This window comes from Toxotes jaculatrix, chromosome 2, assembly GCF_017976425.1.
Source record: "Toxotes jaculatrix isolate fToxJac2 chromosome 2, fToxJac2.pri, whole genome shotgun sequence".
NCBI lineage: Eukaryota > Metazoa > Chordata > Actinopteri > Toxotidae > Toxotes > Toxotes jaculatrix.
Window position 1 is genome coordinate 7,597,551 of NC_054395.1, and position 16,589 is coordinate 7,614,139.

The window sequence follows — 16,589 nt, forward strand, 5'->3', positions numbered from 1 at the left end:
GGCTTGCAAGATGTATCAGCACTCGACCTTTACGGGCCTCAGAGGCGTGTGTGTGCTAAAAGTTTAATAAAACAGATTCACCCTGAAGTTACCATCTTACCTAGATATTTGTTTTACGCCTTACAAAAATTTTCTTTCACTGCAAAGGATCAGATCAGAGGGCTGGAGAGGCACCAGGGATGACTGCTCATGTTGGAGTTATAGCACACGGCTGCTATCTGAGTCCCTTACTGCCCAAATAACACACTGTGCTGTACGTCAGCTGACCTGATGGCAGTTTGAGCCTGGCTCTGTCCAAGTTATCCAGGTGCAGTCAAACAGTCAGCAGCCTCAGTCGTCCATGTTGTTGACGATGACCTTCAGCTTGGGTGAGTTTATACATCAGCTTAACCCTGGAGGAAACACAGCTATCAAACAGGGACACAGGACATTTCTGAAATTAATCAAAACATTTCTTTGGTCTGTGTAGGTGAGTGTGAGTGTGTGTGTGTGTGTGTGTGCAACCACACACTCACACTCACTTTTGACTTTGTTTCATCTTCAATGTGTGTAAAAGAAAAATGAGCGAAGCGTCGTCCCACAAGTTGTGCCATGTGCCACTTAGTAGAAAACAACAGCAGCTGCAACAGGGTGTATTTACTGTCTCTGTATGATCAGCTGTTGTGCTATGAACTGGAATGTTCTTTAAAAGTGGTTCAAGGAAAAGCTCCCAAAAGAGCACAAAGACGCATTATCCAACATCCAAGATGAACCACCTCCGATGAATTATACTTCCTACAAGGACTGTAGACCACCCCTTTGGCAGATGTCACAGCTTGCAAATGTTTACTTTTATTTTTGTTCTTTTTTTATTTTATTTTTTCAGCTAAGAGTCTTTATTTTTTTGATTTAGGATTTTTCACACACTTTTCTTTGCAGCTCGCTTCAAGTTCTGAGATATTTTTTCACACACAGCAGGTTCTGCACAACTTCTACCCACAGATTTTCAGTGATGTTCATGTTAAGATGTTCCAAAAGCTTCAGCTTGTTTTTCTCTAAGTCGGTGGTTGGTGGACCTTGAGGTCTGGTTTGGATCATGGTCCTGGCACAGAAGTCAGAGACATTTCACTTTCCTGACAGACTGCATGATATTTGCATCCAGAATTTAAGGATATCTATTTATACTCAGATTTTAGTTAATTATGTACAACTGTACATTGGTGCTGTATTTGGTGTTAGATTGTCCAGTTTGAATTGAAAAACTACATTTACTATAGAATCTGATCTGACCAATTAAAAAAAACAATTATAACATTCACAACTGAATCAATATATTATTGTAATTATTATAGTTATCGAGAGGTTTCTGTTTCATGTATTATTCTTCAAATAAAATAGTTCATTTACAAAATTAAATCTCTGCTTACACTTTGTTCTTGTGACATGGTCTGTGTGGGTGCTGCTGTGTAATCCCAGTCCACTCCTGCATACAAACGAGTGAAATATAAGGAGACAGTTAAAAGTTAATCTTGTGATGATCTTTCCTTTGTAAAGAAATATTAAGATTAGCTGATGGAGGTGGCTGCGAGTCTCTCTCTTTGATTTTAATTATCAGTCATGATCTCTAGTCTTAGATGCATCTTGGCTTAGAGTGCTTAGATCTCAGATTCCCACCAGGACATGAAAGCACCACATCACAACAAGTGTCAGAAACACACACAGAGAGCAGACTCCTGTTGCTTTTTTTTTTTTTTTTTTTTAATTTAATCCCTCACTGTGGCAATAATCACTGTTGATTTCAAAAACCTCACAGTTGCTCAGGCTAAGGTGAGTAGGTTCTACATAATGGTTACAACTATTTTCATTCCAGTCCATCTTATGAAACCCCAGCTAACATAATTTATTATTATTACATATCAAAAGTTTAATTAAAATGTTATTTGACTGTTGGCTGCATACCAGTATTTCTAAGGCCGCCTTTCCTCCCTTCCATTCTCTCGTCTTTCTTTTAACACCCTTTTTTCCTCCTCATTGGTCATTTCCTCTTCCTCTCTCTCCTCCTCTTTCATCCCTTTTAACCACATCTTCTGATTTAGGAAACTATAATGAAGTAACAGTCAGGCTTGGCCCTTTTGTCCCTGACAGTCACATTTTTCTTCTCTCATTCTCTTCTCTCAGTCTCTTCTATAAACATCCATTCTGTTTTTTTCCTCCTCAATTTATTTCTGTTTTGTGACAGTTTGGAGGTCTTTCACTGCAGTCAGTTATATTTTTTTAAGACTTTAAATTTAATGGGAGAGAAACAAAAGGAAAGCGAAAAAAAACCCCCACAACCTTTACAAGCTTTGACCTTGAAAACATAGTAGAAAAGAACTGACTGAGGGTTTGATGGAAGGGATTCATACAGGTGCACACCTGGGAACATTTTTGTTCTTGTGTGTGTGAGTCATTCCTCTGAATTGGAACTTTTCATTTTATCCTAAAAAAAATATTAAAGAACCATTTACAGAAAAGAATATGATCCAGTAATATTAAAAGCAGTTATTCTTAATTTTAAATTTCCCAGAATATTCCAGGAAAGACAGGCAAAAACTGAGCATGCTGCTAGTGGTTAGCAAACATGGATGAAAACAATGCAAATTTAAAATAGTGAAATGGCTTTTGTAAAGGTTTTATGATGAAGAAAAGACAAACAGTGCATTTTGGTGAGAAACAATTGCAAACAACTTTGTTTTGTTAACAAAAGTTTTTTTTTTGTTTTTTTTAAGCTGACCATGTCAAACATGCACTAACATTGGCAAATATTGAATTGCTGTGCTCTGGTTTTGGTTTGGTATCCTGGACTGGTTGGATAAATCTGCACAGGCAGGTAAAAGATCTTGTGCCTCCATTGTTGCCCACACTGAAGTGGCCTTGAGCAAGTCATGTAACCTCCAGCTGCTCCAGTGAAGCTACTCAGTGGCCGGATGAGATGTGTAGCTGCCAGCATTTATACTCTGAGAAATTACCCTAGCAAAAAAAAAAAAAGAAGAGTGAGTCATTTTATCAAATAACTTGCTTTACTGAAGAAGGGGAAATGTTTAATTTTTACTGAAATGATAGCAGTTTAAAAAGCATACGCTGAAACCATTTTCAGAATACTGCAGGAGTCATAGTGTGTGTGTGTGTGTCCTAAATGGGCTTAAAAGCCCTGGAATTTAGGTGCCTGATTCAGACGGATGTGATTTTGTTTGATGGAATATGTAAAAAGATGGTAAATGGATGCTAAGAGCCAAAAGCTTCCATTGTCAGTAATGGCGCGCACATTAGAAAGTAAGAGCAGAAACAATCTGCATTCTGTGCTGTCACCTGTCATAATAACAGCTTATAGCTATGAATGACATCTGCTTGGCAATTGTATAATTTATGTCATGCTACAATTACCCTCTTTCTCAATCTTTCTCTCTGTCTCTCACTCTCTCTCTCTCAATCTCTCAGTGGGATTCCAGGGAAGAAGTGTGGAGTCATTATCTTTACTGCAGAGGAGCTCAGTAACTGCAGGGTCAGTACACACACATGCACACACATACATACACACACAAACAAGCATGCAAACAACCTAAGTGTTGCTGGAATATTACACCTACACAGGGGCATGCACATACACAAATACACGGAAAGCATTCAGTGATGGGCCAGTCTATCAAAAAAGGGATCACAAAATGTAATAAATGTGCATGAGTTTAACCTGCAGATCACTTCATCTGGATACCCACACTCCAATTTTATTTTTTCGGTGTTCAGCACTGATAAACACCGATGCTGTGTTACCCAGACCTTTCCACACTTCTCTAAATGTGTTTAAAATTAACTGTCAAGATGGTTTCCTGCTATGAACTAAGTGATTTTTCTCTTCCAATTTTCCCTTCCCCTGCCACAATGATATATTAATACCAACTAGGCAGTCAGATACTAACTGAATTTCCTTCGTGTGTGTGTGTGTGTGTGTGTGTGTATATGTGTGTATATGTGTGTATATATGTGTATATATGTGTGCGTGTGTGTGCGTGTGTGTGTGTGTATATGTGTGTACATATGTGTGCGTACATGTGTGCGTGTGCGTGCGCGTGCTCCAGAGACCATTGTGTTAACAGGCTTATCTTGGTTGTGTTTACCATCGTTACTCTGGGAGGTTTTTCTCCTGACACGATCCAAATGCTCTTCAGAAATTTTGATAAGTGTGAATGTGAGTGTGTATGCAGGCTGACAACCCCTATCTGTCATTGACAAGCTTAGGTTTCCCATGATGCCTTCCCACTGGAGGCAATGACTGAAAGGCCTCATTATCTATCTATCTATCTATCTATCTCTCTATCTATCTATGTCTGTCTGTCTGTCTGTCTGTCTGTCTGTCTGTCTGTCTGTCTGTCTGTCTGTCTGTCTATCTATCTATCTATCTATCTATCTATCCTCTCTCGTCCTACGAATCTCAACACAGAAGCAGGAATAACACAGCTCCTCATTAACTGCTGTAACCATGCATACATATGTATGAAGTTATTCCCGCTGCCTCTGTGACTACATTACAGACATCCCATAATAAAATCAGTTTCTCCCACTAATAAAGTGTGTAATTTAAATGAAACACAGGATTGCAATCACTGTAATCTATGTATGCAGTTGTTATTAAGCCGTTCCGACGGCTGGTGTTTGGGATCCTTATCCACATTTGCATCACCATTATGCATGAGTTTTTACACTGCCAATTACTTTGTATTCAGAGGGAGCCTTGTTTCAAAATTCTTGTGCCCGAGTCCCCCAAAACCCTGTGCCTTTACCGCCAAGAAATGAGTTCCTGAAGAAAACAAGTTGCTGACTTAGAAATGAAATTGCATCAGAATAATTCTATTAATGTTTAACTAAAACTGCTTGTCTTTCTCTCAGGATATTGCTACTATGCAGTTGTGTGCCAACAAGTTGGATAAGAAAGACTTTTTTGGCAAGTCTGACCCCTTCCTGGTTTTCTACCGCAGTAACGAGGATGGAACGTGAGTTTGGGCGTCCGCGATGGGTTCAAATATCCAGCTCTGTCTTTAACATTAAACCAGCCGCTGTTACACTCCTGAGATGATAGCAGTATGTGGCGCATTCATGGACTGCTAGCAGGAATGCAAATAAGTACATTATTTGGATATGAACAGATAATGTGCTTTGAACAGATCTGTAGCTGTTAGTTTTACCTCATTAGGTGATATTGATATATCAATCTTTTAGGATTATTGCATTCTTTCACCGCTCTGCCTCGGGGCGATGTTTGTAGCAATGAATCTCCATCTGCAATTCTGTCGTGTCCCCCAGACATAATTAAACAGATATAAAAAGACACGGCAACCTGCAAAGCATTTTATAGAGTTGCAGAAGAGATGGAGGTAGGTGCTGTGGGCTTATCTTCATAGGTCTGATCTGAGTGTGTTGTCCCTTTTGTGGCCTTACATCTGTTATTTTGCCGGCAGGTTCACCATCTGCCATAAGACGGAGGTGATCAAGAACACACTGAACCCTGTGTGGCAGCCCTTCACCATCCCTGTTAGAGCTCTCTGCAATGGAGACTATGACAGGTCAGAAAAAAATTAGCACAACTCTATTATGTATTCAAATGGAGAGTGAATAAATTGTCACCCTGAGGTATTTAATGTCCATTTAGACACTGAATCCACCTGTAGGGGAAACGTCATAGTATACACAGAGTGTGGATGTTGATAGGCCAGCTAATTTTCATGGCTGTTTACAAAGGCAGCAAGCTGGGGGGAACACAAAAGAACCAATCAGGAGACAGGCAGACTCTTTATGTGAATGACATCACCTGTTGCTGGGTCGGTCAGAATAATGCCAGCAGTCGGTCGTGGTGTCCCAGGGACCAGCACTGGTGTTATTGAGACTGACTCAGTTTTCTCACAGCACTGTGTCAAAGTCAGGCTGGGCGGCTGTGATAGCCACTTACTGCCAGGTACACGCTGCTTATACTACTGCATACTGACGTGCATACAGTGCCTCTCTTGCACTAATAGGAACCATTATCCTCTACTCATCCTTGTCATCTTTTATAAGTTTTTTTGTGAATTATCGTCCCTTTGGACCTGGGTTATCTGAATGTTTAACTCATCTTAGACTCATCTTTTGCTCTTTTCCCAAAAGTTGCATATCCTAAAGGAAAAGTTTAATTCATGCATTTCAGGAAATAGAGTGCAAACTGGAGACAGTGTTACAGCAGAGCCCAGGGGAGCTATATAACACAATCAAGCACCTCAGTGTAGGCAATAGGAGAACTCGTATCCAAAAATATTCTCACACTAAGAAGTAGCTTGGAACCAGTATTGGTATTTTTACTTTAGTAAAGGATCTGAGTACTTCTTCCAGCACTGCTTGCAACAAAAAACAAACCTAAATCATATTACAGAAAGCAGGACAATGTAAAGTTTTTATCCAATCCATATGACAATAAAGTGCGCAGATCATGAATCCAAAAAAACACTGTCTCTGTAGTAACTTCTTGATCAACCCTCTGGTGGGAAACTTGAACAACCTCTGTGCTTATAGAGAAGTTCATTCGTTCATTAATTAATTTCATTACTGATTTTCAATGAATCCCATGACAGTGGTGAAAAGCAGCAGTGCATTAATCTGGATCTCAATAGCTTTTCTGCCCTGTCTGTGGCTCCTAGCCCCAAGTTCATATGTTTCCACTGAAGACACAGATCTTTAAAAATGAATCAGTTCAGTTTTAAATAATTTCCTACAACAGCTGGGCGCTGTAATATTCAACAAATCTTACTCAAACAGGAGGAATCAGTGCAACCAATTAGTGGAACCAGTTTCTAGCTGCAGATGCTCATTTTAGTGAACTTATGAATATTTGGTGTAGCCTTTGAGGGTCACCAACATGAGGGTCACTGATATTTTAACAACTTTTGGACAACAGTGGAGCTCCATGGTACAGAGGAATCAGCAAGTGCATAAACAGGCTTTGGATAAACAGATGATGCTTGTTAGTATTCATTCATTGTCGCTTCTGGTCTTGTCATGGGAATCTGTGAAAACAATTCAATATTCAGTGCTGAATATTGTCAGTAGTTCTTCAAGGTTGTGGTACTTTTGCTTGAGAGAAAACATTAACAAGGAAAGAAATAATGGTTTATTAGCATGTGTTGTGTTAGTAGTTTATTATCATTAGCAGTAGAAATGCAGGTAGTCACATGAGTGGAAGTACCATTATTAAGCTGTGTTCAGACAGAAAATGAGATGAACTTGAGAGGTGACTTTTCAAATGTGTGAGTCAAAAATGTTTCAACTTGACTGACAAAATCTGGACTTATCTAAGTTTTATAAATAAGTGCAAAGAGACAAGAGGAAAAATGGGAGACTGGAGAAAAATGAGAGAAAGAACTGAGGTTCCTGGTGAGTTCTGAGATCTGTCAGAGTCTGAGCTGAACACAAACACTCACAGTCAGCGAATACGTTTCTAATTAGCTTACAGTTAATGTGTGGACAGTCAGTACATTGCCTGATAGTGGCAAAACAAACACGGAGTGTACAAACTCTCCAGCTGTCAAATTCATGTGAACGGCCAAAACTCACTTCACTTTCTGTCTGAAAACACCATAACAGTGAAAACATATGAAATCAGATGTCATTGCCTCAGCCACTTCTCATTGGTCGCTTGCACACTAGTGAGTTGGTTTGTCATTAGCAAGTGTGTAAATTAGCAACCAATGACTTTTGTTTAGGGAAAACCTCCTATAGGGTCAGCTGAAAAAAAAAGAGCCTTGTTTAAATCTGTACTCTCTGTTTAAAAATCCATGCACGGCTTCTAAACCGTGTTCTTGGATTTACAATCCATGCCCAAAGATTTGTAAACAGATTTGCAAATGACTTCTTTCTTCAGGGGACAAGGAATGGCACATTTTACAGAGCTGCATCTGCCGAGTAAATCCAATTTATCTAGATTTAAGGGTAGATTTTCTGCTATATTGTGTTTTGCATTGGACGATTCACAGCTTTCATTGTGTAATCTTATATTTATTGTGCTTTTTCAATCCAAAACCTGAATGAAGAAGTCATTTGCAAACACGTGTGCAATGGTATACAAATCTGTAAGCACACATTGCAAAACCGTGGGCAGGGATTACAAATCCATGAGCACAGTTTGTAAGAGTACAGTTTCACACATGGCTCCTTTTTCTTCTCAGCCGACCCTGGAGGGGGGGCTCTGTAGGCTTGTATCCACAGCAGGTAAAGGTTAAACTTTCAGTTTTTTGGCAAATCACTGTGGCGCTTCATTTGCATTATTTAATTTATTTATTTATTTATTTGAGTCCCATGGTGTCTTGCAAAGCAAATCACTTGTGTCCCAGAGAAATTAGTACAGTAAGAGTTTAGTGTAAAAGCATGACTGCAGTTTCCCTGCCTTATGCTGATTACTGTCAATGACCAAATTAAGTTTCATTCATATAACACAGGCAAACATATAGTAGATGATGCTGTTCACTTATGGCTGGTATGATACTTTCATGGAACTGAACATAAACTTCAAAGCCTTTTTCACTTTTCTCTCCTAGATGTGAAATTGATGTTTACTTTCTGGAAACTAGTCTAAGCTTAGATAAGCCTTGTAGCTCAGAGTTCACGTTACGGCCTGTTCCCGCTGCACCAATAATCTTCTTCAGCGTGACACTGTTGAATCAGTGAATGTGTAATTGCTCTGTTCCTGATGTGATGGCGTGAAAAAATTAATCACATAGAACTTCTAGTTCTCATTTTATTGACAGCAGATAATCTGGTAAAAGGCAAATCTTCAGAAATAATATATTTTCTATTTATTTCAGGACTGTGAAGGTAGACGTGTATGACTGGGATCGGGATGGAAGGTAAATCTGTGGATAACCACTCACTATAACCTTATGATTCACCGTGATGTCTCCCCGGTGTTAGAAGCAAATGAAATGCCTTGTGTACATTCTGTGGGAGAGGATTTGAAGAGTTTTGTCAAAGTGTACTGTAAGAAGTAATATGCAGCAAGGAAAGCGATCAGGCAGATCAACTGGGAGACTGACAGTCACAGAGATGGAGGAAGAGATGAGGCTAGAGACAAAGACATGACAGTTTATCTCAGATTATAAAATCAGTGTTCATGCTCAGCTGCCTGTGTGGGTGTTGTTTGTCTGCAGTCATGACTTCATTGGCGAGTTCACCACCAGCTACAGAGAGCTGTCTCGGGGGCAGAACCAATTCAATGTCTATGAGGTGAGACACAGAATGGGGGTGGTTTGTTGTTTTTCACCGCTTTTGTCATTTGAAGACCTTGTAACCCCAATTTGGATAATTTTGATATTCTGATTTAACTTCAGCTGGTTGGCTCTCCAAAGACTCAGAAGCCTCTATAACCCTTGCAAAAACTTATACAACCGTTTCTAAACTGAGTGATTGAAATACAGGTGCTCTCAAAGTAAACAAGCTGACAACATTTTGGAGATGTAATTCTTTCCCTGGACACCAAAATTATGCAACATTCAGCTGAATGGATGGTCTCACAAAACATTTTCTTGTAACTATGCTCAACATGGCTCCTCCACTGCTAATAACCATTCACGACTTTAACCGTCACCATTTGGAGAACTATGTGCACTGTTGGCTGCTGGACTTTCATGGGTCCAGATATGGGGCTAAGCAGTGGTTAACAAATCGCTGGGCCCCAGCTGATTATTTGCCTGTGTGGCAAGTTAAGTGGGACAGGTTACTGGTTCTGGAAATATTCATCCTGGTTCATGATATGGCCACCAGTTTAAACTATTTAAACTTTACCCATGAGCCTCGGCCACTGCTGCCATTGACAAGAGTCCAGTCATTAACTTGTATCAGAGTGATAGTGAATTCAAAACCATTTGTTGTTACAGTTGAGAACAAAGCCTTAGACGCCTTGGTTGCTGAATTCACCCACAACTGACAGAGAATTGAAAAATAAAGTGATTTAAGCTGCAGACTATGTTTTCGGTTTTCTGAACACTGTTGTTTTTACCCTCCTTCTGTCTTTGGCAGTGCTCGTCACAGAATTTCAAGCTTGGTGACTGGATGTTTCTTGCCAAAGTTTGTGCCTTTGGCTGTTTCTCAAAGAACCAGATATTTACTAAGAGGGTTGTTAATCTTTTGTTCTGATGATTTAACCAGGAATGTTTCATGCCCATCTAAGACAAGAGCAGTGATCCAAATGTGACCTTTTTGAAAAATGAATGTGACTTTTATTTTCATAACCAGGAGAACCCAAAATAACTCCTCCCACTTCACAGCTCTATTGAAGTGATAGTACGTGTTGTTGTTTTTTTTATTGCCTGCCAACACAGGTATTGCACAAATCAAAGCACAGTACAGACACTGTCAGAATGAACCTGAAATACACGCCCCCTGGAGAACAATAACTAACTAATAAGTAACTAGAATTTTTACCAAATGAGAAACAGTCAACACAAAAAATATACATGTGTGTCTAAACATACAGGGAAAGTTTACCTCTCAGATCTGCAATTACAGTAAATCAATGGATGGATGGATGGATGGTTTAATCTCTTCACCTCCTGAAGTCACTTTTTATCTTCTTTCCTCTCTAGAGACACACAGTTAAACATAATATCAGTTCCAATTCATGGGTTGTCAGTGTTATCAGCTGAATTATTCATGTTCATCATTAAACATCATTTCAGGGTGTGAAGTGGTTTTACAAGTATCCTCTCAATCATTAACTTACTTTTTTAATCACCGGCAGGTTTTAAATCCCAAAAAGAAAGGCAAGAAGAAGAAATACATCAATTCTGGGACTGTGAGTACACTCACCTCTCCCATTTTTATATATATATTTATTTATTTATTTATTTATACAGGTATCATCGCCTCTTACATCTGCTTCTCTCTTACTGATTTTACTGCCACCTGTTTGTCATTTTGCCATCCTGTCTACCTGGCCCTGGTCCCTCTTCCTCTCTCCCTCTTTGTTTATCACTCTGTGTCTGTGTGTGTGTGTGTGTGTGTGTGTGTGTGTGTGTGTGTGTGTGTGTGTGTGTGTGTGTGTGTGTGTGTGTGTGTGTGTTCGCCAGGTAACTCTGCTGTCCTTCAAAGTGGAGTCCGAGTATACCTTTGTGGATTTCATCCGAGGAGGGTGAGTCGAATAATAATTAGCCTCCTCTCACAGTGAGCGTCAATAGCCACTATTTTGGTTGTTTGTGTCTTTGTGAGTGTGTGTGTGTGTGTCTGTGTATGTGTGTGTCTGAAGTTGAAGATACTAGACTGAATTTCCCAGAAGCTCTTTTGTAAGCATCACACTGAATTCACATTGGCCGTGAAAGGGCCAGGTTTTGGGGGGAATTTGGACTGGTAAATCTCACTGGTAAATACCTCATTTATTCAGTTTGTTCACTTTTAATTACTGGTTCCATTTCTTTCACCTCATTTGACCTTCGAGACTGTGAAGGAAATATTGTCCTGTCATACTAATTAGCCAGTGAACCAGAATACTGATTGTATTGCAGTTCATTGTGGAGGTGTGCATGAGTGTGTACTAAGTATACTGAAGTGTGTGATGCTCTTTTTTTGCTTTCCTCTTTGATTCCCACTTCATTTGCATTAGAACCCAGCTGAATTTCACAGTGGCAATAGACTTCACAGCATCTAATGGTAAGTCACTGACTGGTGTGCTTTGGATACGTGATATTCACTTGCAGGTATTTTCATTTTATAGTGGTGTGCGTGTGTGTAAAAGGCTGTAACTCTTCACTGCCTTCTAGCCATTGCATCAAAACACCCATAGATCAGATTTGATCCCCCACCCCTTTCAAACTTACATCAAACATGACGCAGGGCGCTCGCGGCTTGCACAACACCCATTCAAGGTCCCTCAGGATAAAGTGTAATAACTTTGATGATCCTCTGACATTTCATCTAGTGCCATCATTCTGTCGAAATTTGAATTTGCCTAATGCTTTGGTTCATGACCAAATACCTATAAAACCGATGATATTAACATTTGCCTCAACTATTAAAATGACACAACCTGAGTTTTGTGTTTTCAGTTATTACAGACAGGAAAGAGCATAACACTTCAGTGTGAAAGGCACTTGTCCCTTTTCTCCTCTGTGAAGTAACATGACCTTTCTTCATTTTTCATGGCAGGTACACTCGCGCTAATGATGGTGGGCACACTGCTGTCTTGAATGGATTGTTACATTTAGGCTCTTATTTTCACATGGTGGAAAAATGCAGTCAACTGTGCAAGGTGCACAGGGTGTGATGGTATTTTTTAGGGCCAGAGGTGCACGGTACACCTGTGGCACAGTTGGGAGCTAGATGGGATTGTGGAAATACATTACCAGTAGGTGTGTTGGGTGCAGGCATCTATCGTGGCTAATCAAATCATCCCCCTCCCTTTCATCCCCTTTAAAAGCAGGGCACTCGTCTCATAATGGAGGAGAGAGTCCAGACGGGCTCTTCCCAAGGGGAAAGGACAGTAACACTCAGCTGTGTTTTCTACTGCTGCCAATACTGAAGCAGTTGTCTAAGACATTTACATGATTGCATAAACTGATAACTCCCCATAATAATCCTGTTTGTATGAGCCTTTGATTTTCAGAAATGTATCTTCTTTCCTTTGCTGCAACTATCAAATTTTACGGCCCCGATTCTTCACATAGCTCTTCACATCCATAGCCAGTATCTTTTGCAATTAAAGTGTAAATGCTCTGCCACTTTCGGGAGACTTGTAGGGAAATGTAGATAAAGCACACAGTATTTGTTTGGCATCAGAGATCTTTTATTTACATTGGTCGTATAGTTTTCTGTGCATTTCAAAACCAGACAAAGAGGAGGGAGACATATCAAACTGCACCTTACAGTTTGATAGACTAGGCATGTGTGTTGGTGCGAGTGGTGGACAGCTGTGTTTCCCAGTGCTGGTGCATGTTATATGCACTGTGGCGAAGTGCTACACGGGAGTGAGCACTTTTCAAATGCCCCCTGGTGGAACAGTGGGGAAAACACAGTGAGCTGTCTTGATATACACTAAATTCTATGTTAGGCGTGTTGGTGTGTTGCCGTTTGCTGCAGTGCACCAAATATGACGTGCACTCCACTTACAAAACCTATCTATGCACACACCTAGATACCTGTCAAACTGTAATGTGTCATGTTCTGCTGTGGCACATGTGTGTATTTGATATGACATGTAGAGGTAGGTGTGGCGAACGTGCACTAAATCAGGTGTAGGGTATGTTATGCACACACGCCCTGTCAATTTGCGTCAATGCCACACTTGTAATGACTGATTGAAATTACCACCACCAGCGCAACACCTACACCACAACCCTTCTGTCACCATTGTGTGTCTGTGTAAATCCTAGACGTCTTAAGTAGGCACTAGTGAGGCATTTGACATTAGTTGGCTGAATCTTTTGACACCTCAGAGACATACAGTTTTATCATTCTCTTCACTGTTGAGTGTGTGTGTTTGTGTGTATGTGTGTGTCCTTTAAGGTAACCCATCCCAGCCCACCTCACTCCACTATATGAGTCCCTACCAGATGAATGCGTATGCCATGGCCCTGAAAGCAGTGGGTGAGATTATCCAGGACTATGACAGTGACAAGCTCTTTCCTGCCTATGGCTTCGGCGCTAAGCTGCCCCCTGACGGCAAAATCTCCCATGCATTCCCACTGGTAAGACACACATACACATGAACACACACTCAAACATATGAATTCACACATACGCAACACACATGCACAGTTCACTCATAGCAGGGTGTGGTTTGGACCAGGAGTTGTCGCTGTGACAACAGCTGGTCCCTCAAGTTGAGAAGTTGGCTCATCTGCCTGCCAGCAGGACTCTCTCAGCATCCCCTACACATCCTCCTTGCATCCTCCTCAGGGATGAGAGCAACCATTCAGAAACCACTAGATGCTAAGCTGAAGTGGGGCCAAGTCTGTACTTACCAAAATCATGATTATTCTGTCATACGTGTTAAATGTAACTGCCTTTAACGATGCTGCTTATTTTAATTAATTACTGAAAAAATGGTGGAGATAAAAATAAACAGAGAATAAACAGTGATAATGTGGCAGGTTAAAATTGCCTTGTGGATTTTTCATCATTACAGAGTTTTATTATTTTATTATTGACCACATCCTTCAGGCCATTTCACACCTAATAAAAAATTATCAAAACCCTTTCACAGTGTCTCTGAAACCTGCAATTCACTGTCTTCTTCTTTTTGACCCTTGTCCCATAAGAGGGACTAAATGTGAGGATCTATTGGCCTCCGCCGCTTCAATTTTGAAAATTGTTCTTTTAATACAACACTTATGAATCCCATAACTTTATGGAAGTGCAGAGTTATATCCGTGGAGTGGCCCTTTAAAAACTCCACTTTACCTTTTAGCTTTATTTATATAACAGATTGAGTCTTAAATCCCTCCCAGTGCTGCTGTGTAGTCCCCTCTACATGACCAACATTGAACCTCCATGAACTTGCTAATGTACTGTGTCCCTGAACTTGCCAACTGAAATGAGAAATGTCCTTATTTATTGCCCTCTGAAGACCCCATACACCCACAAGTGAAGGGAAGTTAAAATGAAGCCAGAAAATTTCATAACATAGTATTCCTCTATGAGACAGAAAGGATGGATATTTATTTGGGAGTAAGTTCTTAAGTTTCCTGAAAATAGATGAAATATTCTAACATTATCACACAGCTGACATTTAAAGTATGTTTAATGATCTTTTATTGGAAGGACTAAGTAAAATAAGTCGACATGTGCCCTGGACAGGCTGGTGATCCTGATCTAATTTGTAAAACAAAAAGAGGACGAATTTAAAATGAATGAGAATATGGATTGTACTGCATACGCTAGATGTGTGAATGCACCCTGTGTATTTCATGCGTGTGCCGTCTGTTGCAGAGCGCTGACAGCGATAATCCAAACTGTGTGGGAATTGAGGGGGTTCTGGAAGCCTATTTCCAGAGCCTGAGGACAGTGCAGCTGTACGGACCCACCAACTTTGCACCTGTTATCAACAAAGTGGCAAAGTAAGTTTTAGAGTTGATTTAGTTAGAGTTAGGATATAATTATACCTTTTAGACTAAGGGTAAAATTGTACTGTTTTTGTTTTCTTTTATCCAAACCCAGGAAATTAATTTTGTATTTATAGGCCTTGATCAAAGTAACATGACTCATGAGGAGCCTTTTCACCACATAGAGAATTTGTTGGGGTGCAAATCAGCATTTGCAGCATTAAGCATCCTGTCAGTTAATAATGAGTTTGATTCTGCCTCAAAGTGTGGCAACAAGAAATTAACTTTCTTGAAAAGAGGATGAGTTTGGATTCGTTTTATTTGTATATTTAATTTCAAATTTAGAATCTAGAGGCTCTTTATATCGCAGAGGATGTCAGACTACATCTGCAGTCAAAAACTGCTTGTGGCTGACGTGTCCCTTTTGTGGTTTAGATATTCTCTTATTTTTATAGAGACAAGACATGAAAGTGCTGATTTGGAACTTAAACACACAATCTTATGTCTGCTGACAATGAAAAAATTTACATTTTTAAAACTTATTATATAGATTTACAATGATTTACTGTACAATGACATACATAGACTTTAAAGAAAAAGGCACAAAAACAAGTTTGGAGGAAAAATCTTTTTTTAAAGAAAATACACTGGTTTTGTGGATTTAATGTGTTTTGAATGTGGCATTTGAATGTCTGGTACGAAGGCTGTGTTTCCAAATTAAGTTTGTCTTGTAAATTATTCCATTCCCAAGATGGGGTTGTAGTAATAATAGGAAAATGTAGTTTCGCCAGATTCAGAACAGACTTAATGATCTGCTCTGGTAGCTGCATGGAAATGAAGAGAACATATTACAAAAAGTTAGACAGTGAGTTTACAGAGAGTTGTTTTAAAGTTCAGGCGCAAATCTTTCTGTATTTTCAGTGACATCCATCAAGTTAAAACATACAGTGTAAATTACACTGATGTAGTCATGATACAATGATCAAAATCAAACACAGAGGTGAATGTTATACATGATGATGCCTTTCCAGATATATGTCCATTACATGCATGAATGTCACCATAATCCAGAACAGAGGAAACTGGCATTACAGTTGATTCTAAGGCTGCCGTACTGGGCAACACATCTGTGCCAGCTGTGGGTAGGAGGTGATACATTTTTTTCTCTAACAGTTACGATTTTATTTGTAAAGAAGCTCATGAAGTCATTACTTCTGAAAGTTAAAGGAATACAGTGGCTGAACAGAGCCAATACTCTCTGTCAGCCTGGCTGCAGTGCTGAAAAGAAACCTGGGGTTGCTCATTTTTTTCTATTAATGATGAATAGTAGGTGGTTCTGGCACGACACAGGGCGAGAGCCGTACGCAGTGAGTCTGCTGCTATATCAACAAGATCATCAACTTGTGTGGGAGTAAAGTTGAGATAGCTATCCTCCACTGTATTGACACATGGCAGTGAAGTAAAAAACAATGGAATTCTTTAATTTATTACAGCATTATCAGACAGACACCTCCTATTCAGATA

General features: G+C 39.8%; 1 protein-coding gene across 3 annotated transcripts in view; it reads left to right on the plus strand.

Moving 5' to 3' along the window:
* LOC121191646 (copine-9-like) overlaps positions 1-16,589 on the plus strand; it is a 71,018-nt gene that overhangs the window by 44,739 nt on the left and 9,690 nt on the right. For all 3 annotated transcript variants that reach the window (XM_041052929.1, XM_041052912.1, XM_041052921.1), the window contains exons 8-17: positions 3,457-3,520; positions 4,903-5,006; positions 5,472-5,576; positions 8,841-8,882; positions 9,183-9,258; positions 10,772-10,825; positions 11,100-11,161; positions 11,630-11,676; positions 13,528-13,709; positions 14,953-15,080. In XM_041052929.1, the coding sequence (XP_040908863.1) occupies positions 3,457-3,520; positions 4,903-5,006; positions 5,472-5,576; positions 8,841-8,882; positions 9,183-9,258; positions 10,772-10,825; positions 11,100-11,161; positions 11,630-11,676; positions 13,528-13,709; positions 14,953-15,080 (864 nt within the window). The remainder of the gene's footprint in view (positions 1-3,456; positions 3,521-4,902; positions 5,007-5,471; positions 5,577-8,840; positions 8,883-9,182; positions 9,259-10,771; positions 10,826-11,099; positions 11,162-11,629; positions 11,677-13,527; positions 13,710-14,952; positions 15,081-16,589) is intronic.